The following is a 27,197-nucleotide window of genomic DNA, read 5'->3' on the forward strand; positions in this document are numbered from 1 at the left end:
TATAGGTCAACGATCACTGTCGAGTTAAACAAAAAACAACTATTTACATCATTCACAATGTTATAAGTATAGGTATTTGCTATTACACTGTGTAACTAGATGAAAATAAATCATTTGGAAATTGACGTCAGAGATAGGCTTGCCCCAATGGCTTTCCCATGCTTTCTTTCGCATATGATCGGGTTTCCCCTCGACTCTTTCCGCGTACCCAACCAAATCCCCGCCCCACTTTATTCCTGCGTTGTTTGGGGACAGTAGGAAGATGGCGGCGGCCCCGCTGTACTGTGTCTGCCGGCAGTCTTACGATGTGAGCCGGTTCATGATCGAATGCGACCTCTGTAACGACTGGTTTCATGGCAGGTATGGAGATGACACCTTCCTCGACACATGCAATCGATTTAACCGAATAAACGAACAGCAGGTGCTTGGGAGTAAGCGAGGATTGTCTTGCAGTTGTGACTGCTATTTGTGTGTAACCGGGTCTCTCACACTATTGGCACCTCGAGCTAGCTAAACTTTACAAAATAGTAAACCGAGCCAGTGTGTTTTTATTTCCATTATACATATTGTGAGTTAGTATTTTACTCTACTTATTGGGCTATTAATCGTGCGTGTTGGAGGTTTAAATAGCCGAAAGCAGTTTGTGAAAAGAAATTAGCCTAACGTTACCAGTTTGCTACCGTTAGCTTGCCAGCTAAGCTTGTGTGTGACGAGCTGTCAATCACGGTGATCAAAGCCAGCCCTTTAAACATTTGGTCTGTTGAAAGAAGCCTATAGGCTTCGCCTATCCAATTGAGTTGAGAACAAAGTTGCCTCGTTATCGATTAAAGGCGTGGGTTCTGATTTTAATCCAGCTTGTCATCCTTTACTATTGAGTCGGGTTAATGCTAGTAAGCTTAATCAGCCTCTAATATACAATAATTGTGTGTTACAGCCTGATTAATCAGACTATGCTGGTGCATGTGACAACCTGACCTGACCCTAATAGACTTTCCTAGTTGAGAATTTAGGCCACGCGCTTTTGTGAATTCGATTGAAATGTAACATCAATCTCTGGCACATTTTTGGTGGCATCACTTCACTAGCCAAGTGACCTCCACTAGCCAAGTGACCTCTTGCATGATCAACATTTTAGGGGTAAACTACACAAATCCTACTATTTGAGTGAGTGTCCTCATTTGACCTTATTTTATTTATTTTTATCCCTAACTATTTAGTGGCCAAAAACCTAAGATGAGAAAATATGATTGTTTTTGAGCTTTTGATTGACAGCTCGAGGTTGGGTATTTAAATCCCCCCTCTCACCGAAAATAGGCACATGTGTTATACCCCTAGTGGAAGAAAGGAGTATTGAGGAGAAAATTAAAGACAACTAATATGAATACAATAACAGTTTAGCTTGTGTGGATATTACAAAGCTATTGCGTAACTACACTCTGTAGACTGCCAAGAACTCAACGCCCAGAATGATGGGATGCCTGAGCCAGGGAACTCAGTCTGTCATGTGCCAAAAGAAGAGGAACAAACTTTGGAGCTTCCCCATTGACTAATAACACATGTATGTACACACTGCTCTGCTCCAAAACCAGTGGGTTCTCTACCAATCTTTCCCATCAGGCTCGCCAGAAGGAAGTGGCATGCCTCTGGCTGTGGATGGTATGCAAACGTAGTGGAAAGCAGAGAAGCTGCCATGCCTGCACCAGAATCCTGGTGCCCGCTTGTCGGCACACCACCATACTTCCACAAGTGTGAGCCGGGGTTGTGACAAGCTGCCTGGCCGGGAAGGAATCTGTTTTCTCTCACCAGTGACTGAACCCTGGATACTCGTATACACAAGTATGGTTTACGGCTCCCAAACGGAACTAGGTAGAGGAGCCAACCAGCTCTGTGTTGTTTATAAGGTGTAGGCTATGGACCAGGTAAGGGGGATAAGACAGAAATAGTGCCCTGCTAGTTTCCTAATGGCCTAACACACTACACTACTGCTCTGTGTTGTTTATAAGGTGTAGGCTATGGATCAGGTAAGGGGGATAAGACAGAAATAGTGCACTGCTAGTTTCCTAATGGCCTAACACACTACACTACAGTTCATAGGGCCTGTGCCGTAAAAGAGCCTGACATCCACTGAGCAGACGTGTGCTGCGGATGCTTCTGCTGAGACTATGGAGATGGCACTTATTTATTTTACCTTTATTTTACTAGGCAAGTCAGTTAAGAACAAATTCTTATTTTCAATGACGGCCTAGGAACAGTGGGTCAACTGCCTGTCCAAGGGCAGAACAACAGATTTGTACCTTGTCAGCTCGGGGATTTGAACTTGCAACCTTTCGGTTACTAGTCCAATGCTCTAACCACTAGGCTACCCTGCCGCCCCACTCTGCTGAGACTATGGAGATGGCACTCTGCTGAGACTATGGAGATGGCACTCTGCTGAGACTATGGAGATGGCACTCTGCTGAGACTATGGAGATGGCACTCTGCTGAGACTATGGAGATGGCACTCTGCTGAGACAATGGAGATGGCACTCTGCTGAGACAATGGAGATGGCACTCTGCTGAGACTATGGAGATGGCACTCTGCTGAGACATTGCATTACGACAACAAACCCCGTATGGCGTCAGTGGCTCACGTTGCAGCCCACAGACCTGCATCTCTCTCCAGGCTGTGTGGGTGTGACTCCCAGTTCATGTCTGGTTCTGGTAGAGTGTGTGGTAGTGGTGAGACAGCAGAGACTGGATGGGACACAGGGGAATGATTGATGGTAGCTCCACAGAGGCAACTTCAATGTATCATCCATCATTATGCCCTACACTCTCAGCCAGGGGAAAAGACTGAAGAGAGATGGATGCTCTCCCCCTGTCCTCCTCCTGAATGTTGTGAGAGAATTTGAATGTTGTGGGAGATCTTGTGTTTTTAGTGTGTGTGACAGACCTCAGATGATGGTTAGTGTCATGTTTACATTCATTAGTGGGACTCTGTGGGGTCTTGTCTCTGGGGTATGCTAATGACAGTACTCTCAGATTGATCAATGCTGATTAGGAGGTCAACAGCATCATGTATTGATTTCCAGTCGTTTAGAGTCACAGGATATTAGTTGTTCTGCTAATGATGATGACACCTACTTTGCCTACATACAGTTGAAGTCGGAAGTTTACATACACTTAGGTTGGAGTCATTTAACTTGTTTTTCAACCACTCCACAAATGTCCTGTTAACAAACTATAGTTTTGGAAAGTCGGTTAGGACATCTACTTTGTGCAAGTCATTTTTCCAACAATTGTTTATACATATTATTTCACTTATAATTCACTGTATCACAATTCCAGTGGGTCAGAAGTTTACATACACTAAGTTGACTGTGTTTTTAAACAGCTTTGAAAATTCCAGAAAATGATGTCATGGTTTTAGAAGCTTCTGATTGACTCAAATTATGTAAATTAGCCTATTGGAGGTGTAGCTGTGGATGAACAGTTGAAGTCGGAAGTTTACATACATTTAAACTCGTTTTTCACAATTACTGACATATAATCCAAGTAAAAAATCCCTGTTTTAGGTCAGTTAGGATCACCACTTTATTTTAAGAATGTGAAATGTCATAAAAATAGTAGAGAGAATTATTTATTTCAGCTTTTATTATTTTATCACATTCCAATTGGGTCAGAAGTTTACATTACACTTTAGTTAGTATTTGGTAGCATTGCTTGTTTAACTTGGGTCAAATGTTTTGGGTAGCTTTCCACAAGCTTCCCACAATAAGGTGGGTGAATTTTGGCCCATTCCTCCTGACAGAGCTGGTGTAACTGAGTCAGGTTTGTAGGCCTCCTTGCTCGCACATGATTTTTCAGTTCTGTCCACACATTTTCTACGGGATTGAGGTCAGGGCTTTGTGATGGCCACTCCAATACCGTGACTTTGTGGTCCTTAAGCCATTTTGCCACAACTTTGGAAATCTGCTTGGGGTCATTGTCCATTTGGAAGACCCATTTTCTTTTTATTTCTTTTTGTTGAATTTTACCCCTTTTTCTCCCCAATTTCGTGGTATCCAATTGTTAGTAGTTACTATCTTGTCTCATCGCTACAACTCCCGTACGGGCTCGGGAGAGACGAAGGTTGAAAGTCATGCGTCCTCCGATACACAACCCAACCAAGCCGCACTGCTTCTTAACACAGCGCGCATCCAACCCGGAAGCCAGCCGCACCAATGTGTTGGAGGAAACCCCGTGCACCTGGCGACCTGGTTAGCGTGCAATGCGCCACAGGAGTCGGCACGCCACAGGAGTCGCTAGTGCGCGATGAGACAAGGATATCCCTACCGGCCAAACCCTCCCTAACCCGGACGACGCTAAGCCAATTGTGCGTCGCCCCACGGACCTCCCGGTCGCGGCAGGCTGCTACAGAGCCTGGGCGCAAACCCAGAGTCTCTGGTGGCACAGCTAGCACTGCGATGCAGTGCCCTAGACCACTGCGCCACCCGGGAGGTGGAAGACCCATTTTCAACCAAGCTTTAACTTCCTGACTGATGTCTTGACATGTTGCTTCAATGTATCCACATAATTTTCCTCCCTCATGATGCCATCTATTTTGTGAAGTGCACCAGTCCGTCCTGCAGCAAAGCACCCCCACAACATGATGCTGCCACCCCCGTGCTTCACGGTTGGGATGGTGTTCTGTGGCTTGCAAACTTCCCCCTTTTTCCTCCAAACGTAACGATGGACATTATGGCCAAACAGTTCTATTTTTGTTTCATCAGACCAGAGGACATTTCTCCAAAAAGTACGATCTTTGCCTCCATGTGCAGTTGCAAACTCTAGTCTCTTTTTTTATAGTGGTTTTGGAGCAGTGGCTTCTTCCTTGCTGAGGGAACTTTCAGGTTATGGCGACATAGGACTAATTTTTACTGTGGATATAGATACTTTGTACCTGTTTCCTCCAGCATCTTCACAAGGTCGTTAGTAGTTGTTCTGGGATTGATTTGCACTTTTCGCACCGAAATACGTTCATCTCTAGGAGACAGAACGTGTCTCCTTCCTGAGCGGTATGGCGGCTGCGTGGTCCCATGGTGTTCATACTTGCATACTATTGTTTGTATAGAGGAACGTGGTACGTTCAGGCATTTGGAAATTGCTCCCAAGGATGAACCACACTTGTGGAGGTCTCTAATTTTTTTTATGAGGTCTTTGCAGATTTATTTTGATTTCCCCATCATGTCAAGCAAAGAGGCACTAATGGCCTTAATGACCAAGGTATTGGAGTGGCCATCACAAAGCCCTGACCTCAATCCCGTATAAAATGTGTGTGCAGAACTGAAAAAGCATGTGTGAGCAAGGAGACTTACAAACCTGACTCAGTTACACCAGCTCTGTCAGGAGGAATGGGCCAAAATTCACCCAACTTATTGTGAGAAGCTTGTGGAAGGCTACCCAATACGTTTGGCACAAGTTAAACAATTTGAAGGCAATGCTACCAAATACTAATTGAGTGTATGTTAACTTCTGGGAATGTGATGAAAGAAGTAAAAGCTGAAATAAATCATTCTCTGTACTATTATTCTGACATTTCACATTCTTAAAATAAAGTGGTGATCCTAACTGACCTAAGACAGGGAATTTTTACTAGGATTACATGTCAGGAATTGTGAAAAACAGATTTTAAATGTATTTGGCTAAGGTGTATGTAAACTTCCGACTTTGTAAGTCGCTCTGGATAAGAGCGTCTGCTAAATGACTTAAATGTTAAATGTAAATGTAACTGTATCATGCTTGAATATTAGAGTAAGCTCTGCTGCACTAAGGACCAATCCAGTTTGTCAGGCAGTGTAATCATGTGTTGACTATAGTGAGAGAGGCAAAGACTGTGTATGGCCCATGTGTATGAGGCTCACTAAAAGACATAGGCCTATGTTGAGAGCATGTGTGAGAAGACACAAACCCAGTCCCCCACCACCTTAGAAGAAACTACTCAGTTCAACATGAGAACCTCAAGGCAATGCAACCTGCACCATAAACAATGAAGTTGTTCCACTCCCTCCCCGGGGGACTGCTATGCCCCATAAACAACAAAGCAGCAATCCTCTTTTGTTTTCCAGCTGCCAACAGAGAAGTCCTTCTACCCTAAGCTGTCTGTAGAAGCTTAGTGATGTGGGTTAATGGTGGAGAGAGGTTGTTGTGTACGAAGGCCCTTCATCAGTGCATTGTACCCCATTGATATGATGGGTATCCTTTCCCTTTCTCTGTGAGGGTTCAAATTTTTATGCCCATTTAGTCTTTGGAAAGGCAGGAGTCAGGTGCCCTTTGGGTCTAAATGAACCCAAGCAGGTGTGTTTAACTACCCTCCCCATCTCCCATCCTCTCCCCCATTAGCTATCTGCCAGTTCTCTAATGTAGGCGGGTTGGAGCCCTATGCAGGGGGGTTATTAAGTGCTTAACGTAATGGCTGAGCCCGCCTACAACCCTTTGTGTGTCTCGGCTGATCATTGAGACACAATGAAGCCCTCACAGTACATAGACTAATGAATAACCCCAGTCACACAGGAAGGCAGGCAGCTCCACAACAGAGGATGTAGAGGGATAGGAGCTGATGGCGGTAGGAGAGTTGACAGCTCTCATGATTCAGGACAGGATGTTTGACCCATAGAGATGGATGGAGATATAACCCATTTTAGCATGGACTTTGCTATTGAGGGCTTCCACAATTTTAAAGCAGTCAACTGGGTATGGATTCCTATGAGTTGGGAGTAATCAGCCAATGAAGAAGAAAATAGCCTCTGGTGATGCCCACGCTGTTACAGATGCTTTAATGGCACAGATAAAAAGATGAGTCCTCAATCTTTCTCTTTGGTTTGACCTCATGCTGCTATGCTGGTGTCTGCTCACCATTGGCAGGGGGCTGGCATTGTTTCTGGGAGAGTGGTGAGACAGTGACAGACCAACACATACCCATATTGGGCTTTATTTCCCCCAGGGCTGATGTCACTTGATTTATTACTATACACTAAATACCAATGTTTTGTCTTCCACACAGCTCTTAAATAAGCCAGATTTATAGTTTTGTTGTCTTCGATGGGGCGGCCTCAGTAGTTTTTAAAGAGTGAGATTGATTTGAGTTCGAGGAGTCAAGGATAACTAGCTTCACAAGTTGCATCATCATCATCAACACTCCCCAGCCTTCCAGTTTCCAAGTGACTCACCCAACCCGTCATAACTGCGCAAGGGAAGAAACAGCATCAGTCTGGTGGCACAGTGCCCTGCTTCCCCCCGTGCCGGCCCGCGCTGCGCTGGTGTTACACATGATGACCAGGCAGAGGAGAAGGTGTTGGAGGTCAACTTGGCTCGCCTCAATCCCTCAGCCACACGCTCACTCTGTCGCGCTCGTTCTAGCATGTCCCACCCTGACAGAGAGGCAGGAGAATTCATGTCAGGCCCGGGGTGACATAATTGGCACTGTGACTCATTCTAGTCTCCCCAACAAGGCCACTGAGCAACCTCAGGAGACCAGATTCCAGCCCACTGCTGCATTGTACTCTGTCTTGGCTGCTGATGTAGGAAGTGAGTGGAGGTGGACTGTTGAGGTCACTCTGTAGGGTTGGGACACCGAAGGTGTTTATAGCATTGGATCTTCTATAAATGGGGCCCTGAGTTTTTTCCAATGACTTTACTTGACCAAGAAAAACTCTTAACGGCCTACCGAGTGCTGCAGCGGTCTAAGGCACTGCATCGCAGTGCTAGATCCGGGTTCAATCCTGGGCTGTGTTGCAGCCGGCCCCGTACTGAGACCCATGAGACGGCACACAATTGTCCAGGTTAGGGGAGGGTTTGGCCGGGCCAGCTAGTCCTTGTCCCATCGCGCTCTAGCGACTCCTGTGGTTGGCTGGGAACATGCACGCTGACACTGTCGCCAGTTGGACGGTGTTTCCTCCGACACATTGGTGCGACTGGCTTCCGGGTTAAGCGAGCAGTGTGTCTAGAAGCAGTGCGGCTTGGCGGGGTTGTGTTTGGCTCTCGACCTTCACCTCTCCCGAGTCCGTACGGGAGTTGCAGCGATGGGACAAGACTGTAACTACCAATTGGATACCACACAATTAGGGAGAAAAAGGGGTATAAAGTACCCCAAAAAATGTATAATACATTTTTTAAAGTCTTATTCCTACCTAAAATCAGGCAAGGTTCTCTTGCTTACCTCTGTTATTACTCCCAGTCCCAACCTGTTACGGCTTCAGGCTTGGCTCTGCAGTTAGTGAGAGTGTGAGCTGCTGAACAACAACACCATTGCTAAGGAGACTTAACCAGCAGCAATGCACCACCAGAGAAAGTTCAGGTGTGACGCCGCTTCCCGCTGGCCTTTGATTCCCTTTACAATTTCCACTCTGATCAACGCTGATAGTGGCTGGTGAGAACTGTATCCACTCCTAGACAGGCCCTCTGTGAAAATAGTTGTATTTTCTGCTATTGAAACCTTTACTACATCTTCACACAGCTCCTAGCCCCCAGGCTAACTCCAGGACCCTGAGGGAGGGAGATGGAACTTTAATGGCTGTCATTTACCGCCCTAAGCAAGTCCCCCAGTGTTTTCTGCTTTCACACTGAAAGGAATTCCACTTTTTCACTCCCAACTTCAGAGAGCAGGAACTCATTTAAATGTACCCACTGAAGACCAGTCACAGAGCAGGGAGATTTGAATGAGAGGAAGACTGCAGAGCAGGAAGAAGGTGGAATTGCTTGAGATTCGCTAAGTTGTTGCCATCATTATGAACTCTCAAGCCTCTGAAACGAGCTACTAGGGAAACTCCGTTTGTTTGTATTTTCACAATGAAACAGATTGTCGCTATGAAGAAATAGGAACTTTGTGTTTTCTGCTACGTAATCTTCCATGTCAGAGCAGCAAAATATATTAGTCCACATTTCTCTTTATGCTCTTGTCAGCTGAAACTAAAGTTGAGCTTAAATTGGCTATCTTTCTGTTTACTTGAGAAGAAGCTCTTTAAAGTGCTGTCTTAGATTCCTCCCATACCCCAGTGACACACAAATGTTGCCTGCCGTTTTTCTCCCCTTCTCCATGCATCGGTGGGCAGCAGTTCAGTGAGATACTGAGACAAACGCATGGTTGTGATTCCCAGTCTGTAAATAGCCAATAGGAAAGATCTGGCCCAGAATGGTCTAGAGGTTATTGTTAGGGCCTAGGGAACAACTCCTTGCCCTAACTAACTAATTCCTTGCCCTAACACCCCTGTCTTCCAGACAAATGAAACCGATCGCCTCCCAACTTCAAGGTTGCTTGACTTCGTACCTCCTTTAAAAAATGAGGGACCAAAAGGTCGTCTCCCACATACACTGCTCTGTAGTCTGGCTCTGTGTTTACCTCAACCTCTCTCTGCTCCTCCAATACATCACCACTCTGTAGTCTGGCTCTGTGTTTACCTCAACCTCTCCCTGCTCCTCCTATACATCACCACTCTGTAGTGTTTCTGGATCTGTGTTTACCTCAACCTCTCCCTGCTCCTCCTATACATCACCACTCTGTAGTGTTTCTGGATCTGTGTTTACCTCAACCTCTCCCTGCTCCTCCTATACATCACCACTCTGTAGTGTTTCTGGATCTGTGTTTACCTCAACCTCTCTGCTCCTCCTATACATCACCACTCTGTAGTGTTTCTGGATCTGTGTTTTACTTCTCCCTGCTCCTCCAATACATCACCAAGTGTTTCTGGCTCTGTGTTTACCTCAACCTCTCTCTGCTCCTCCTATACATCACCACTCTGTAGTGTTTCTGGATCTGTGTTTACCTCAACTTCTCCCTGCTCCTCCAATACATCACCACTCTGTAGTGTTTCTGGCTCTGTGTTTACCTCAACCTCTCCCTGCTCCTCCTATACATCACCACTCTGTAGTCTGGCTCTGTGTTTACCTCAACCTCTCCCTGCTCCTCCTATACATCACCACTCTGTAGTGTTTCTGGCTCTGTGTTTACCTCAACCTCTCCCTGCTCCTCCTATACATCACCACTCTGTAGTGTTTCTGGCTCTGTGTTTACCTCAACCTCTCCCTGCTCCTCCTATACATCACCACTCTGTAGTGTTTCTGGCTCTGTGTTTACCTCAACCTCTCCCTGCTCCTCCTATACATCACCACTCTGTAGTCTGGCTCTGTGTTTACCTCAACCTCTCTCTGCTCCTCCTATACATCACCACTCTGTAGTGTTTCTGGCTCTGTGTTTACCTCAACCTCTCCCTGCTCCTCCTATACATCACCACTCTGTAGTGTTTCTGGATCTGTGTTTACCTCAACCTCTCCCTGCTCCTCCTATACATCACCATTCTGTAGTGTTTCTGGATCTGTGTTTACATTTACATTACATTTAAGTCATTTAGCAGATGCTCTTATCCAGAGCGACTTAAAAATTGGTGCATTCACCTTATGACATCCAGTGGAACAACCACTTTACAATAGTGCATCTAAATATTTTAAGGGGGGTGGGAAGGATTACTTTATCCTATCCTAGGTATTCCTTAAAGAGGTGGGGTTTCAGGTGTCTCCGGAAGGTGGTGATTGACTCCGCTGTCCTGGCGTCGTGAGGGAGTTTGTTCCACCATTGGGGAGCCAGAGCAGCGAACAGTTTTGACTGGGCTGAGCGGGAACTGTACTTCCTCAGGGGTAGGGAGGCGAGCAGGCCAGAGGTGGATGAACGCAGTGCCCTTATTTGGGTGTAGGGCCTGACCAGAGCCTGGAGGTACAGAGGTGCCGTTCCCCTCACAGCTCCGTAGGCAAGCACCATGGCCTTGTAGCGGATGCGAGCTTCAACTGGAAGCCAGTGGAGAGAGCGGAGGAGCGGGGTGACGTGAGAGAACTTGGGAAGGTTGAACACTAGACGGGCTGCGGCGTTCTGGATGAGTTGTAGGGGTTTAATGGCACAGGCAGGGAGCCCAGCCAACAGCGAGTTGCAGTAATCCAGACGGGAGATGACAAGTGCCTGGATTAGGACCTGCGCCGCTTCCTGTGTGAGGCAGGGTCGTACTCTGCGGATGTTGTAGAGCATGAACCTACAGGAACGGGCCACCGCCTTGATGTTAGTTGAGAACGACAGGGTGTTGTCCAGGATCACGCCAAGGTTCTTAGCACTCTGGGAGGAGGACACAATGGAGTTGTCAACCGTGATGGCGAGATCATGGAACGGGCAGTCCTTCCCCGGGAGGAAGAGCAGCTCCGTCTTGCCGAAGTTCAGCTTGAGGTGGTGATCCGTCATCCACACTGATATGTCTGCCAGACATGCAGAGATGCGATTCACCACCTGGTCATCAGAAGGGGGAAAGGAGAAGATTAATTGTGTGTCGTCTGCATAGCAATGATAGGAGATAATGATAGTGTTTCTGGATCTGTGTTTACCTAAACCTCTCTCTGCTCCTCCAATACATCACCACTCTGTAGTCTGACTCTGTGTTTACCTCAACCTCTCCCTGCTCCTCCTATACATCACCACTCTGTAGTGTTTCTGGATCTGTGTTTACCTCAACCTCTCTCTGCTCCTCCTATACATCACCACTCTGTAGTGTTTCTGGATCTGTGTTTACCTCAACCTCTCTCTGCTCCTCCTATACATCACCACTCTGTAGTCTGGCTCTGTGTTTACCTCAACCTCTCCCTGCTCCTCCTATACATCACCACTCTGTAGTGTTTCTGGATCTGTGTTTACCTCAACCTCTCTCTGCTCCTCCTATACATCACCACTCTGTAGTGTTTCTGGATCTGTGTTTACCTCAACCTCTCTCTGCTCCTCCAACACATCACCACTCTGTAGTGTTTCTGGCTCTGTGTTTACCTCAACCTCTCCCTGCTCCTCCTATACATCACCACTCTGTAGTGTTTATGTCTCTGTGTTTACCTCAACCTCTCTCTGCTCCTCCAATACATCACCACTCTGTAGTCTGACTCTGTGTTTACCTCAACCTCTCCCTGCTCCTCCTATACATCACCACTCTGTAGTGTTTCTGGATCTGTGTTTACCTCAACCTCTCTCTGCTCCTCCAATACATCACCACTCTGTAGTCTGACTCTGTGTTTACCTCAACCTCTCCCTGCTCCTCCTATACATCACCACTCTGTAGTGTTTCTGGATCTGTGTTTACCTCAACCTCTCTCTGCTCCTCCTATACATCACCACTCTGTAGTGTTTCTGGATCTGTGTTTACCTCAACCTCTCTCTGCTCCTCCTATACATCACCACTCTGTAGTGTTTCTGGCTCTGTGTTTACCTCAACCTCTCCCTGCTCCTCCTATAGATCACCACTCTGTAGTGTTTCTGGCTCTGTGTTTACCTCAACCTCTCTGCTCCTCCTATACATCACCACTCTGTAGTCTGACTCTGTGTTTACCTCAACCTCTCCCTGCTCCTCCTATACATCACCACTCTGTATTGTTTCTGGAACTGTGTTTACCTCAACCTCTCTCTGCTCCTCCAATACATCACCACTCTGTAGTCTGGCTTATGTTTACCTCAACCTCTCTGCTCCTCCTATACATCACCACTCTGTAGTGTTTCTGGATCTGTGTTTACCTCAACCTCTCCCTGCTCCTCCTATACATCACCACTCTGTAGTGTTTCTGGATCTGTGTTTACCTCAACCTCTCTGCTCCTCCTATACATCACCACTCTGTAGTGTTTCTGGATCTGTGTTTACCTCAACCTCTCCCTGCTCCTCCTATACATCACCACTCTGTAGTGTTTCTGGATCTGTGTTTACCTCAACCTCTCCCTGCTCCTCCAATACATCAACACTCTGTAGTGTTTATGTCTCTGTGTTTACCTCAACCTCTCCCTGCTCCTCCTATACATCACCACTCTGTAGTCTGGCTCTGTGTTTACCTCAACCTCTCTCTGCTCCTCCAATACATCACCACTCTGTAGTGTTTCTGGCTCTGTGTTTACCTCAACCTCTCCCTGCTCCTCCTATACATCACCACTCTGTAGTGTTTCTGGATCTGTGTTTACCTCAACCTCTCTCTGCTCCTCCAATACATCACCACTCTGTAGTCTGGCTCTGTGTTTACCTCAACCTCTCTCTGCTCCTCCTATACATCACCACTCTGTAGTGTTTCTGGATCTGTGTTTACCTCAACCTCTCTATTGCCTCTCTCTGCTCCTCCTATAAATCACTATCCACAGCTACACAGACTGTCAGAACAGGCTGTCAGTTTAGAAAAACCATGATATCTTTTCTGTCTCTCGTAAGTCTCAAGTCTGGCCCAAAGGATGACCCAGTGAGAGAAACTTGTATGTGACCCCTTTTCCCAAAGGCTTTAAATCATGTAAGTAGGACTGACTCCCTGGTGTACAACACCCTCTCACAATCCCTCAAGCTGTCCAGAGCATGGGCCCTGGAACCATGGATGGGGATATCAGTGAGAGAGAGCCTGTTTACACAACATCTTCTCTGGTGTTATGATCCCGGAGAGAACAGTCTCCTGTCCTCCTGTTGATTTATTGGAAACACCATGGCGCTAGCCTGGTCCCAGATTTGTTTGTACTGACTTGCCAACTGCTATGGTCAATTTGATACCACATATTGGGACCAGGCTATCATGGTCCTGTCTGTCTCTTTATACTGACAGTGATGTCTCCTGTCTCCCCACAGCTGTGTCCAGGTGGAGGAGCACCATGCGGTGGACATTGACGTTTACCACTGTCCTAACTGTGAACCCCAACACGGACCCTCCTTGAGTCAGTATTCCAGTCTGTTTTTTGTGTGTCTCTTTGTTTGTCCGTTCTGTCTTTTCTCTGTCTTCTCTTGCTCAGTCGGCCTCTCTCCACCTCTTTTCTCTGTCTTCTCTTGCTCAGTCGGCCTCTCTCTCCACCTCTTTTCTCTGTCTTCTCTTGCTCAGTCGGCCTCTCTCTCCATCTCTTTTCTCTGTCTTCTCTTGCTCAGTCGGCCTCTCTCCACCTCTTTTCTCTGTCTTCTCTTGCTCAGTCAGCCTCTCTCTCCACCTCTTTTCTCTGTCTTCTCTTGCTCAGTCGGTCTCTCTCTCCACCTCTTTTCTCTGTCTTCTCTTGCTCAGTCGGTCTCTCTCCACCTCTTTTCTCTGTCTTCTCTTGCTCAGTCGGCCTCTCTCTCCATCTCTTTTCTCTGTCTTCTCTTGCTCAGTCGGCCTCTCTCCACCTCTTTTCTCTGTCTTCTCTTGCTCAGTCAGCCTCTCTCTCCACCTCTTTTCTCTGTCTTCTCTTGCTCAGTCGGTCTCTCTCTCCACCTCTTTTCTCTGTCTTCTCTTGCTCAGTCGGTCTCTCTCCACCTCTTTTCTCTGTCTTCTCTTGCTCAGTCGGTCTCTCTCTCCACCTCTTTTCTCTGTCTATTTGTTCCATCCCTCGTGCCTGTTCACTCTCCCTCCCTTTCTCCATCCCTCCCACTTTCTCCCCCTCCATGGCTGATGGACTGTCCCCAGGAGAGCGTCAGTCTCCAGTCTGATTTAGGAGCCTGACCTCAGAGCCCGGGGCCAGACATTAACAGGCTAATTGAATGGGGCTGTAATCCTTCGACTTAAATTGGTCCTAGCCCTCACCTTGGCCTCTGCTAGGGGAGGAACGGGGAAAATATATTATCAAGACTAATGACTATTATCCATAATTCAGAAGCCTCCGTTGGTTTAAGGGAAGAAAATTGAATACAGTAATAATTTGTCTCCGGTCTGTCACTGGCTATAGTGATCGTTTTCATGGCCAGTGAAGGCTGTGGCTTTCTGTGAGTCTGATGTTCTGCGTTTCTCCTCTTGCAGTGAAAAAGCGCAACAACTGGCACAGGCATGACTACACCGAGCAGGACGATGGCACCAAGCCAGTGCAGGCTGGCACCTCTGTGTTTGTCAAGGAGCTCCAGAACAGGACCTTTGCCAGGTAGGAGCCCAGAACACCTACCACCGAGGACTCTATTGCCAAGCTAGACCCACTCTCACACCTGCACAGACAACACACGTTTCCTCAGCAGTCGTGTTTCTATGAACAAGACTGTGATCTTTGTTTTAGTCACAATACTTAACATGTATTATGATCTTAATTTCTCTCCTTGGGCATTTACATAGAGTTGAACATATCAACAGGAATTGGCCATTAACCTGTGTGTGTGTGTGTGTGTGTGTGTGTGTGTGTGTGTGTGTGTGTGTGTGTGTGTGTGTGTGTGTGTGTGTGTGTGTGTGTGTGTGTGTGTGTGTGTGTGTGTGTGTGTGTGTGTGTGTGTGTTGCAGTGGGGATGAGATCCTGCAGTGGATGGCTGGGGAGCAGGTGACCCAGAAGTACCTGGAAAGCCACGGCTGGCAGTACCCCATCGCTGTGTCCAACATAGAGGGACTGGGACTCAGGCTGCCTCAACCATCCTTTTCTGTCAAAGATGTGGAGCAAGTTGTCGGTAAGGACATAGAGAGAGAGTGTCCTGTGTGTGTGTACTGTGTGTGTGTGTGTGTGGCGTGGCATGCTCAAGCACCCTGGGCTAGATTTTCTCTGTCTATTTGCAAACATCCTCAAAGTAAATAAGTGGGGTAGTAAATGTAGCTGTGCTACATTTAGCATGTAGCACAGCTAAGGCTGATCACCAACCCATCCACTGCCTGTCTACTGCACGGGATGCCCATTTGATAGGACATATGTTACCTACACCTATTGCTTTGAAATAGAATATAATTAAAAGAGCTAATGAATGCATTCCCTGTCAGATAATGAGCACCTAACGTTGAGCGGACGCCATCTGTCCGTCAAACAAACAGGTGCCAGGTTCAGAATGTTGCCAGGTTCAGAGGGTATTTAGCCCCTTTATCAATCATCTCCCAATGGCTGAATAAGCCCTACAGGAGGGGAGGGCAGGTCTTCCTCAGCCCCCAACAGGACCACCTCTGCTCTCTATAGAATAGAAAGGCCTGGTACCACAAGGCTCCTATTACAAGCCCATTACTAACCCACAGCTATCTGGACCGACTGGATGCCCAACGCAACCCAAAGCTGCTTGTGTTTTATCATGGAAGTTCATATTCCACCCTCTGCCATGCATTAAGCTGCTTGTTGTTATCATGGAAGTTCATTCCACCCTCTGCCATGCTCTGTTGAGCATTAAGCTGTGTGTTTTATCATGGAAGTTCATATTCCACCCTCTGCCATGCTCTGTTGAGCATTAAGCTGCTTGTGTTTTATCATGGAAGTTCATATTCCACCCTCTCTGCTCTGTTGAGCATTGCTCTTGTGTTTTATCATGAGTTCATATTCCACCCTCTGCCATGCTCTGTTGAGCATTAAGCTGCTTGTGTTTTATCATGGAAGTTCATATTCCACCTCTCTGCTGTTGAGCATTGCTCTGTTTTATCATGAGTTCATATTCCATTATGCTCTGTTGAGCATTGCTTGTGTTTTATCATGGAAGTTCATATTCCACATGCTCTAAGCTGCTTGTGTTTTATCATGGAAGTTCATGCATTAAGCTGCTTGTGTTTCATCTGGAAGTTCATATTCCACCCTCTGCCATGCTCTGTTGAGCATTAAGCTGCTTGTGTTTTATCATGGAAGTTCATATTCCACCCTCTGCCATGCTCTGTTGAGCATTAAGCTGCTTGTGTTTTATCATGGAAGTTCATATTCCACCCTCTGCCATGCTCAGGCTGCTCTGATAGGAAGCAGCACAGGTGTTGTGACTGGGTGGAGACAGAACACAAGCCGGATCAGGTTACCTACCTCCTTACAGATGGGACACAATGGGGGACAGGCCTGGAACTTGCTGTCTCCTGGGGTTACCCAAGCCTAGACTATGGTCGGACAGCTTAGGATAAACCTCCTGGCATTTGTCACCTCCCAGTACTTAATGTTGTTGTTCCTCGTTGGAGGTAGGTGAAGTTTTCAGTCTAAATATCATGTGAAAGGTTTGTGTCTGGAAGGACCCTACAGGGTCTAGCTGGAGTGAATGCCAGGTATCGGTGCATTGCTTAAAACACAGGAATAGTTTGACCATGTGCTACCAGCCAATATAAAGGTGTAGTGTGGAGTATTTACTATGGTCTGTTTTGGGCTTGTTGGCTGGTACTGACAGAACGAACACACACTCTGTTCTGCTCTCTCTGTTTGGCTAGCTACCCTAACTCCAGCTGTTCACTGTCATCAGACGCTGTCCAGCTGGACCCGCTGTGTGTGTGGTGTGTAGGGGGTTGGGGAACATTAGGGGTGTGTGGGTTGGTGGTGGGAGGATCACACACAAGCACCAGCTGTCCTGTCCCCACACTGCCGACAGGCCCCCGTTTCCGGCCCTCTCTCTCCCCGGCTTTCACTGTGTCGTTTGATTCACTGCCTCCCAGCTGTGTGAGTGCTGGTGGGTTTTTACCCTCACACCCATTAAAGACAGTGGCCCCTTCCCCAGTCTCCACCTCTGGGACTCATATGGACTGGACAGATTGTCTGGCCCTCACCCCCCGGCCCCCACTCCATCCACTCCTATGGTGTATTGGCTGTGCCGGTCTCTCCCTTAGGAGTTGTACAGAGAAATGGAAATGCCAGAGAGCTTCAGCGTTCAGACCCCCTCGCCCACTGACTCCCATTTAAAATGGTTATCCCTGTTGTCTGTCACTTCAGTAGGAATGGTCCTTTCTCTTAACCAGATGTAGTATATCTGGCTCAATGGTGCAACTGTTAGACTGTAGACTCAAAATGATGATGATTCCATGAGCAGACTGATACCACGTTTTGCTGTCTGCTCCACTATATGACGGCTTGGTCATCATTCGCTTGTCGTCCACAGGCGGTGACAAAGTCATTGACGTCATCGACGTGGCCAGGCAAGCAGACAGCAAGATGAAGCTGAAAGAGTTTATTAAGTATTACTACAAGCCTCATCGGCCCAAGGTGCTCAACGTTATCAGCCTGGAGTTCTCTGATACCAGGTAAGCTGTAATTTGGTCCTACTTCTAATAATCCATTGCAGACTCTCTCTCCATTTAAATGGATACATTTTAAATGAATGCTATTTACAAGACACGCAAACAGAAACCAAGAGCATCCACAGACTGCTGTCAAGTTCGTCATGATTCACAAGAGACAAACAAGAATGAACACAAACATTCAACAATACATTATGTACAGCTCATGACAAAAGTGATCAAACTACGTATTATCAATGATCTCATTATTTAGTCAATTTCAGCACTTTTTACTGTGATTTTTGACCCTCATACCGCTCACTCTCTCCCCCCCAGAATGGCAGATCAGGTGGTGGTACCTGACGTAGCTCAGAACATGTCCTGGGTGGAGAACTACTGGCCAGATGACTCATTCTTCCCCAAGCCCTTTGTCCAGAAGTACTGCCTCATGGGGGTTAAGAACAGCTACACTGACTTCCACATAGACTTCGGCGGCACCTCTGTGTGGTACCACGTTCTCTGGGTGAGTGGGTGTTAGTTACATGTCCTACATGGACACTAGGCTATCAAATCCTAGCAGTGAGCTGAGTGCAGTTTGGCAAGTCAATAAAATCAACTGTGTCCACAACATTATTTGGTAATAAATCGTTGGCCTGGCTCGCTCTTTGGCATTCCTCTCACCACTTGTAATGCGCGCTGACATTTAATCAAGTATGTTTGTACATGGGGGAGCTATTTAGAGCAATCTAGGCTGATTGGTACCCTGGCGGAAGTTCACCTCAGCTGTACATTTCGTTGTTGGCAAGCTCCAGGGGGAATTCTGTCCCCGCCGTGGTAATAAATGATCCCTTCAACGGCAACAAAGTAACCAACCGCTGCTAATCACAAACTGTGCTTTGTGTTCATGGTGACATCACCAGGCTGGCAGGCAAGCACTCTCCTTCGCTATAGAAGCAATGTGCAGCTCAGCTTGTGAAAAAGAGGGCTGGGAAATGCACCATAAATGGAAGAAAAAAATCCCCTGGTGTGAAAGTCAAACACATCTGTGTGTCTCTGAAATGAAACGTCTTTGCAGACATCTGAGAGCTCCTCATTTTCTAGTCACATTGTGATGTCTCTTGGGTTAAAATGCTTTATTTTTTTAATGAACTCTCGTTAACTCCCTCTACTCTCTCTGTGTTTCCAGGGTGAAAAGATATTCTACATGATCAAGCCGACCCAGGCCAACCTTGCACTATATGAGGCGTGGAGCTCCTCCCCCAACCAGAGTGAGGTGTTCTTCGGGGACAAGGTGGACAAGTGCTACAAGTGTGTCGTGCAGCAAGGAACCACGCTGCTCATCCCCACAGGTGTGTGTGTCACAGGCGGAAGGTGGTACCTTTAATTGGGGAGGACGGGCTCGTGGTAACGGCTGGAGCGGAACAGGTGGAATGGTATCAAATACATGGGAACTATGCGTTTGATACCATCCTATTTGCTCCATTCCAGCCATTATTATTAGCAGTCCTCCCCTCAGCAGCCTCCACTGCAGTGTGTGTGTGTGTGTGTGTGTGTGTGTGTGTGTGTGTGTGTGTGTGTGTGTGTGTGTGTGTGTGTGTGTGTGTGTGTGTGTGTGTGTGCAAGCATTTGGTCTTTATTTGCTTTCTCTTGTAACATGCCATGTATTTAGTTTTCCTGAGAAGAGCTAAACCGCTTCCATTAGGCTTGTGTTAATGGAACCATAGTGTAGATGAAGAGGGGTTACTACTGACGATGGAGACTGGCCCTGTGAGTGTGACACAGAAACCCCTCTGGAATTAGACAGTGTCCTTAAAAGACCTTTTCCACGGTGTCCTTAAATACCTCTCTCACACGCCTGCTTTTGGTGATGTATAAATAGACTATCTGGTAGTCTTGTCTGCCCCTCCGTAGAGAAACCTGTCTATATCCTCAAAGTAGACAGAAACAAAACAGTCTTGTTTCCCAGGGTGCCTGCCTGGAAACTGACTCCCTTTTTTAAAAACACTGACATGTCATTGCCAAGAGAATTTGGAAAATAAATCTTTGCTCAGCAACAGCCTAGACACTAGACACACCCGTCTGTCTATATTGTCGTAACACAATAGGAAGTTCCCTAATGGAACAACAGCACCAGTAATGTTATGAAAGCGACCATATTAGCAGCTCTTGGGCCTACTTTATCCTCAGCCAAGCCTCTGCTATAGCATGTGACTTGTAATTCACCTCTCACATTCCACCCCATGTCTTGATGACGTAACACGTCTAGAGAGCTGTGAACGGGCGACTGCAATAAGCAGAACCTCATGGTTAACACATGCTCCTTGTTCTCCTCATTAACTCCAGATGGCTTTTAGAGGGGTTTCACTCATGTCCTTTAGTGATTTAACCCCATCTCACCATCTCTGTTGTCACCACAAGGATCCTTCCATAAGCTTACCTGATGGGGGGGGTCGTATTTCATTTGTAGATCACAGGGTTCATGTTTTTTTGCCCATGGAGATCACCTGAGGCCGACGTAAAACTATACAGGATATGCAATCGGTTCAGAAGAGCAATCGGGTGCAACTCAACAGACTTTTCACAAGTTCAGAGTATCCATACATTTCTGTGTCAATACTCCCATAAGAACAAGAGAACTCACACATGTTTTAAAATGCTCCCAAAGTTGTATACCTTGAGTAAAGGTTAAGGACTGCAGCTGTGTTTTCTCCAGGGGGTTCAGGGGGTGTGGAGAGGTGGGATAGAGATTTGAGGAGGGGGTAGAGCACAACATACTTGGCCGCTCAACCGCGGTAATCCCGTAACCGCGTCAGTGCCTGCAGTATCAGTGCTGCGTCACCGCCGTCTCTGCTTTCTGTTCTCTCCGGAGGTATAAAGAGCACTGCTTTATCTTGACCAGGTCAGGCAGGCCTGATATGAGCCTGTATGTTTGTGTTGTCAGGTCAGTTTGTGTGCCACATACCAGGTTTACATCCAACCTTTTTATGCCAGTAAAGTAGATGTCGGAGAGGGAATGTGACGACAGAACCGATGGAAACATTTGCCTGTAAACCTTCCAATTGTTGTCAAAACAAAATACGCTGGACAAGGTGGGATCTTTTTGTGTCGATAAAATGAATAATGTAATAGAACTGCCTTTTTAATATTGATATAATAACCATCATATCGAAGTAAACTTGGAGTCACGCGATGATGTGGTGTGTGGTCATCCCACTACTCTTATGAAAGCATGCAGTTTATTAGGTTTATTAGATTAAATAAGTTACGATGAACTTCTCAGGGTGGTGAAAGTGCAAGGTAATGAACTTGATGCTTTTTTCCAATGAATATCGAGGGTCTTATTCTGGTGACATGATGATCGATGCTTTGCTACCGATTTGACAAATGCAACACCTGGCCAGTGTCCTTGGTATTCCCACAGTCAGTGAGTCAAACATTGACTATGTTTGTGTGTGCTGCCCTCTGCAGGATGGATCCATGCCGTCCTCACCTCTCAGGATTGCATGGCGTTCGGAGGCAACTTCCTCCACAACCTCAACATTGGCATGCAGCTCAGGTGTTACGAGATGGAGCGTCGTCTGAAGACTCCAGACCTCTTCAAGTTTCCCTACTTTGAGGCTATCTGCTGGTATGTGGCCAAGAACCTGCTGGAGACCCTGAAAGGTGACTGCAGCTGTAAAATCCACCTAACCCAATACATTTATTGTAGTATTTTTATTTTATTTCACAAGCATCATCACAAATATAATGCCTTTGTTCTCTTTCTCAGAGCTGCGAGAAGACAACTGCCCACCCCAGACCTACCTAGTGGAGGGAGTGAAATCTTTAATCAGTCCACTGAAAACCTGGCTGAAGAGAGAGGTGAGGGGCACTGAATGAAATGGAATATTTGTGTTATTTTTCCATTGGATCTATGGGTGAAGGTCCTGGCTTCACCTTCTCTGTACTGCACCTGACTCTACAATGTTGGCTGATGAATATCTAGACTGATTGGTTTATCTCCCAGCTGAGCTCTGATGGAAAGGGGGTGGGGGTCATAGTGGTTTCCCCTGGATCTGATGACACCGTGCCAGTGGTGGAAACAGAGCCTCTTTGTTCAACTCCACCCTAATTGTGTGTGTGTGTGGAACATTGTGACTGCAGGTTACGGAGCCCACCAGCGAAGTCCCGGACCATATCAGGCCCAACAGTCTCATTAAAGAGCTGACCAAGGAAATCCGCTACCTGGAGGTAAGGGCTGGGGTCACAGGGGGAAGGGCCTGAAGAGCATCACCTTTGTGTAGGTGGAAGAGCACTCGATCTGAGGGGCTGTATGAGAAGTGCTTCTAATTAATCTGTTACTGATGTGATGGATTTGTTGCGCCTTATTTGTAACTGGCAATCATTCCCTTGCGACTTCCTTGTTTATAGACGTAGATTAGATTTAAATATTGAGGTTGTGTTCAAACCCCTCCCTCCTCTAATGGTGTTTTGTGTGTTCCAACAGGAAGACCAGGCCAGCAGTGGTGGCACCAACAAGCCAGTGAAATCTCAGGGAAGCGGTGGAGGCCAGTGTCCGGCCACGCGCTCCACGCTGGAGAGGGTGTGCCCGGCCCGTCAGGCGCGGCGGGCAGCCCGGAGGCTCCGGGAGCAGCAGGAGCAGGGCCCTAAGGTTCCCTCTAACCTGGAGATCCTGGAGCTGCACACCAGAGAGGTGCTCAGGAGGCTGGAAGTGGGCCCTCTGGAGGAGGTGAGAGGAACATGTGAAACTCCCACAACGTTAAACTAGAATGTCACACGCTCTCTGGCATACGTCATATTTAAATGCCTTGTTATTATTGGAAATAATCATTAGATCAATCAATAAACCACATTAGTATTTTCTGTGCATTACTCCTACTGAAAGCAATACTGTTGCCATGTTATAAAGAGTCATACAATTCAATAGATACGTCTGATACCTGTGTTGAATGAGTCCTATAACTCTGTCTCTACCACAGGACCCTACCTTCTGTCCCCCGGTGCATGGGAAGTTCAACATGGTGTCCACCGCCTCTGCCGCTGCTGCTGAGAACCCAGACACACACCTGCGTCTCACGCTGCACAACGGACGGATCATCCGAGACGCGAGGAGACCAGGTAGTAGCACGGCTAGCAGCCCGGTGAAGGCGGAGAGTGAGAGGCCGTCCGTGGGCCAACTGAAGAGCAGAGAGGAGATGAAGACTGAGTCAGACCAGGAACAGCAGCACAGCACTATAGGAGGAGAGGAGAAACCAGGCCACCTCAGTAAGTCATGATGCTGAAGCAGTTCACGAGATATATATATATATATATATATATATATATATATATATATATATAGTACATTGTATGATTTATAATCTGACCTCATTGTACCAGACATACCATGCTTTCTAAAGGGTCATATTGTTGACACAGACTAGGTCTAGTAACTTGTTGACTTGGCCACGGAGAGGGAATGGTTCCTACCATTATCTGTGGTTAATGATGTCTGTTTGCCTTCTCAGGGGGTATTGAGAGGGTGAAGACTGAACTCGGGGAAGAAGCCTCAGGACACTCCGACGTGTCGGACATGGACTCGGACAGTGATTCCAACACACAGGTACCTGATATTAACATGGTCTACCCCCACTGAACTTAACTCTGTTGTGTATCAACCCTCAACCAGTTTCTCGTCTCTCTCCCTCTGCAGCAAAACACCTCTTCTGAGGAAGATTCAGGAAGCTCCCAGAGTGATGATGATGATGAGGAGAGGGGCTCATCCCAGAGGGCCGCGGGGCACACCATAGAGCTGGACCAGACAGACCTGAACCTCCGGCACAAACACAAGCCACTCAAAAGGTGGGTTGTCTGACCTGTTGTGCGTGGGCGAGCTAAAACACAGCTCCTATTATTGGAATCACAAACATATTTTAGCAATTGAGTTATTTATTAAGGGATCATTTCTTGTAGAAGTGTCTAGAAGTTCACGCCATCGGTTTAGTAATCTCATGACGATGGAATTTGATTTGAAACAGAAGCATGTGCCAATATTATGCATACAATGATTATATTCATAACTTCCCTTTTGACTGGTAAAGATGAGCACAGTTGGCTTTTGTGGAGTCTTGTGGTGGGCTGTAAATGACTGAGTGTGTCTCTTCTGTGTCCCTGCAGAGAACGTCCTACTTCACCCAGCACAGAGGAGGCCATTCAAGGCATGCTGTCCATGGCTGGCCTGCTGTGCCCCTCCAAGCCAGACGAGGTCGCCACTTCCCAGGAGCCGTGGTGGTCCAGCCCGAGCCGAGGCTCGCCGGAGCGCCGAGAGCAGCACCAGCGTCGTGTGGCGGGGGACAAGAGCCCCATGGACAGCCAGGGCAACAGCAGCAGCGAGGCCTGGGACAATCAGGGGCCCCTCTCCCTTGGGGCCCTGAGCCACGATGCCAGCCCAGAGGCCGACAACTACCAGTACTGTGATCCCTCAATGTCTCCCCCTCTCCACCCCTCCAAAAGACACGCCTCCAACTCCCCTCCCATCAGCAACCAGGCCACGAAAGGTATGCAACCAACTATTGATTCTCTCCATTTGTCTAGTAATTATATGATGTTCTCAGGGATTGGATGCTACTGTGACACAACTCTCTCTTTATTCAGCACGTCAGCCATTCATTTTGGGTTGTTTTTCAGGCAAGCGGCCCAAGAAAGGAATGGCCACGGCCAAGCAGAGACTGGGGAAGATCCTGAAGATGAACCGACACAATGGCGTCTTTGTATAGAGCTCTGAGGGCCACAGGCAAAGCTAAAGGAGGGGAACAGACCCCTGTCCTCACATCCAGTTTATTCTGTACATTTAGTCGACACCTTTTTGTCCTGGAGAAATCACTGCCTGGGGAAAGGGCCCATCTGAGAGACTTGTTGTTGTCAGACACACAAACGAACAGGCTTACTGTGCATGCTTAGGACCACAGGGTATTGAATTCACATGAGCAAGCTACCAATCAAGCGCACAGCTTCACTGCAAGCACTCTAAAACGTAATGGAGAAGAAGGGGAAAAAACCATGTTGATTACTCAACTTCAGGGAAACTTAATTGTTCCAGTGGGCATCAACGTGCCATGGGGAAATGTTTGATGTCCGGATAAGGTAGGAATGAGGTCTACAGTACATCGCAACATTGAAGACAATTCTTCAGCCAATGTTAATGACGCACGTAAGCCAATGAAGGCTGCTTGATGTCCCACCATCTGCATCTCCCAGTGCTGCCTTCCTTGAATATCTGCAGCACTATGAACTGGATGAGACCCAGGACAAGATGGAAGTTTGGATATACAGACTGGCATTGACCCACCTGGCTCTGTGTCTGGGCTCCCTAGCAGGGTCCTTTTTGTCCCTGAGAAAAAAAAGTGCTAATCTAATTTTTCTAAATGGTGCTTAATGTTTGTACGTCCTCCATGCTCCCAACTCCCCTTATCTCAATCACACCAGCAATAATGACGTTGAAGTAGAGAAGAGAGAAGTTTTGAGAGGCAGCACTCTTGGTTAGTCTTCCCTGCCACATTGTGTCATTCATCTATTTAAAGACAATTGCCTAATTTATCATTGCACTGTTTTTTGGGAAGGTAAAAACCCATCAGGTCTAAAACAATTACATTTTAACCTGTCTGCATTAGTTCATTATAAGTCTCTCTATTTGAATTTCACGTTTTAATACTTTGATCGATCATATGAAAGCCATACTCCTCGATATAGAATTTATGATTTTGCTGCCCTCTGATGGTCAAAGGAGACTAACACAGAGAGTGCTGCCTCAATAAGAAATGTTTTATAGTGTCAGTTGTTTACTTGGTTGAAAAACAACTTGTATAATATCTTGCTTAATTTATTTCAAGTTGTTACTTGATTTTAATATTATTTCTTTATGGATTCTGAGTTATGTATTTATTAATTGAAAGAGGTGAATATTGATTTTATTCTATTTTGGCCCTAAACCTCGGCTATTCTGGGAATTCTCTCCTCAATAGTTTTTTTTTTCTTCCTCTCTCTTATGCTTATTGTATATGTGGACATTTTAGACTTCATGTGGTTATGATATTGTGCAGGTCAGTAAGAATTTCAATCTTTTTTTTCTCCACTTCTGTCCAAGTGGACTTTCTTAACTTGATTTGAAACGGTCTCTTCTGGTTTCCTCTGTTTCCAGGGGTTAGTGGGGTTCTGTGTTAAGAGAATGGGTCATATTGTGACTCAAAGGTTGCTACACCTATAGCCCACTTGACGTTATCTAACGAAAAATACATTTTGAACAATTTAAATGTGGTTTTTTTAGGGGGGGTCCTATGATATGGTGCTGAAGTGAGGTGTGTGATTTGATTTGTATTTGTAGTTCTTCACTCTCAGGGAATGATGCCACAGATATGACCACAGCTATGACCACAGCTATGACCACAGATATGTAGCTGGTGATTACCTTAATCACCAACTACATCATGTACACTGTAAGGCAAGTTCTTCCAACCAGACTCTTGTTCTACTTCTTTCTTTAACTAAGCAGTTGTGCATTGGAATTGACCAAGTTGAAGAAAGTTGGTCATCTCTATTTGGAGATGATACTCAAGCTCTGCCTAGCTAATAAAAATGTTTAACTCCATTGTATCAATTTCAATATGTAACTCAATATCCAAGAAATCCAATCTTCCAGCATCTACCTTCTGACAGAGCAGACTGACAGCCCCCCCCCCCAAAAAAAAAACACTACTTGTCCCAATATCCTTAAACACCCTCGCTCTCGTCTAGAGTATTTCACTGAATAACATCCAGACTTACTCAGTCACCAAGTAACTTTAATAGCACCCTTTGAACAGTATCTGACTTGAAAGCTGTGCTATGAGTTCAACTTGCAGTGCACCTGACCTTGGCATAATTGTGGTCTATCGCTTAGCCCTTAATGAGATTTTACCTAATGACACATATCACACTTTTGTCTTCCCCTCCATGGAATACAGTGTTTGATCCTATTGCCAGACATTTCCATGAACTCTGCACGTTCACCTTTTAACTCTTATTGCATGTTGAAGTCCTCACCACTCGTCTGTGTAGTAATAAGCACAAGAACTAGCCTGCAGGCAGGGTTTGTTATTAGCAGCAGTTCTCTTTCATTGTATAGTATTTACCGTAAACTCTTATTTGCATTTGTGTTTTTTCTATCAATGGTCATGTTTCTTTGTGCATTAGTCCTTCAGATGGTTTGATTTATCATGATTTGAACCATACAAACACTGGCTTACTGTGACACTGTTACTTGATGCATTGAATATGTTTCAGCATTTCAAAAATGACCTGTAAATATAAAAATGAACTGA

At 46.4% G+C, this 27,197-nt stretch overlaps 1 protein-coding gene across 2 annotated transcripts; it reads left to right on the forward strand.

The window, feature by feature from the left end:
• Positions 1-217: 217 nt before the first annotated feature.
• LOC123994442 (lysine-specific demethylase 7B-like) lies at positions 218-27,197 on the forward strand. 2 transcript variants are annotated; one of them, XM_046297037.1, is made up of 17 exons: positions 299-360; positions 9,235-9,310; positions 13,623-13,708; positions 14,755-14,872; positions 15,220-15,380; positions 17,745-17,886; positions 18,199-18,385; positions 19,049-19,211; positions 21,331-21,525; positions 21,632-21,723; positions 22,006-22,092; positions 22,349-22,591; positions 22,842-23,127; positions 23,370-23,464; positions 23,555-23,703; positions 24,019-24,398; positions 24,529-27,197. In XM_046297037.1, coding segments are annotated over exons 3-17 (2,388 nt in total). In that variant the 5' UTR covers positions 299-360; positions 9,235-9,310; positions 13,623-13,707; the 3' UTR covers positions 24,618-27,197. The 2 variants fall into 2 exon arrangements, with proteins under 2 accessions (XP_046152992.1, XP_046152993.1); XM_046297036.1 differs by lacking the exon at positions 9,235-9,310 and having other exon boundaries at positions 218-360.

Source organism: Oncorhynchus gorbuscha, linkage group LG14 (genome assembly GCF_021184085.1).
Source record: "Oncorhynchus gorbuscha isolate QuinsamMale2020 ecotype Even-year linkage group LG14, OgorEven_v1.0, whole genome shotgun sequence".
NCBI classification, from domain to species: domain Eukaryota; kingdom Metazoa; phylum Chordata; class Actinopteri; order Salmoniformes; family Salmonidae; genus Oncorhynchus; species Oncorhynchus gorbuscha.

Coding starts and splice junctions, on each gene's coding strand:
- LOC123994442 (XM_046297036.1), top strand. CDS start 263: ATGGCGGCGGCCCCGCTGTACTGTGTCTGCCGGCAGTCTTACGATGTG. Junction 361..13,622: donor AACGACTGGTTTCATGGCAG/GTATGGAGATGA, acceptor GTCTCCCCACAG/CTGTGTCCAGGTGGAGGAGC. Junction 17,887..18,198: donor CTGGAGTTCTCTGATACCAG/GTAAGCTGTAAT, acceptor TCTCCCCCCCAG/AATGGCAGATCAGGTGGTGG.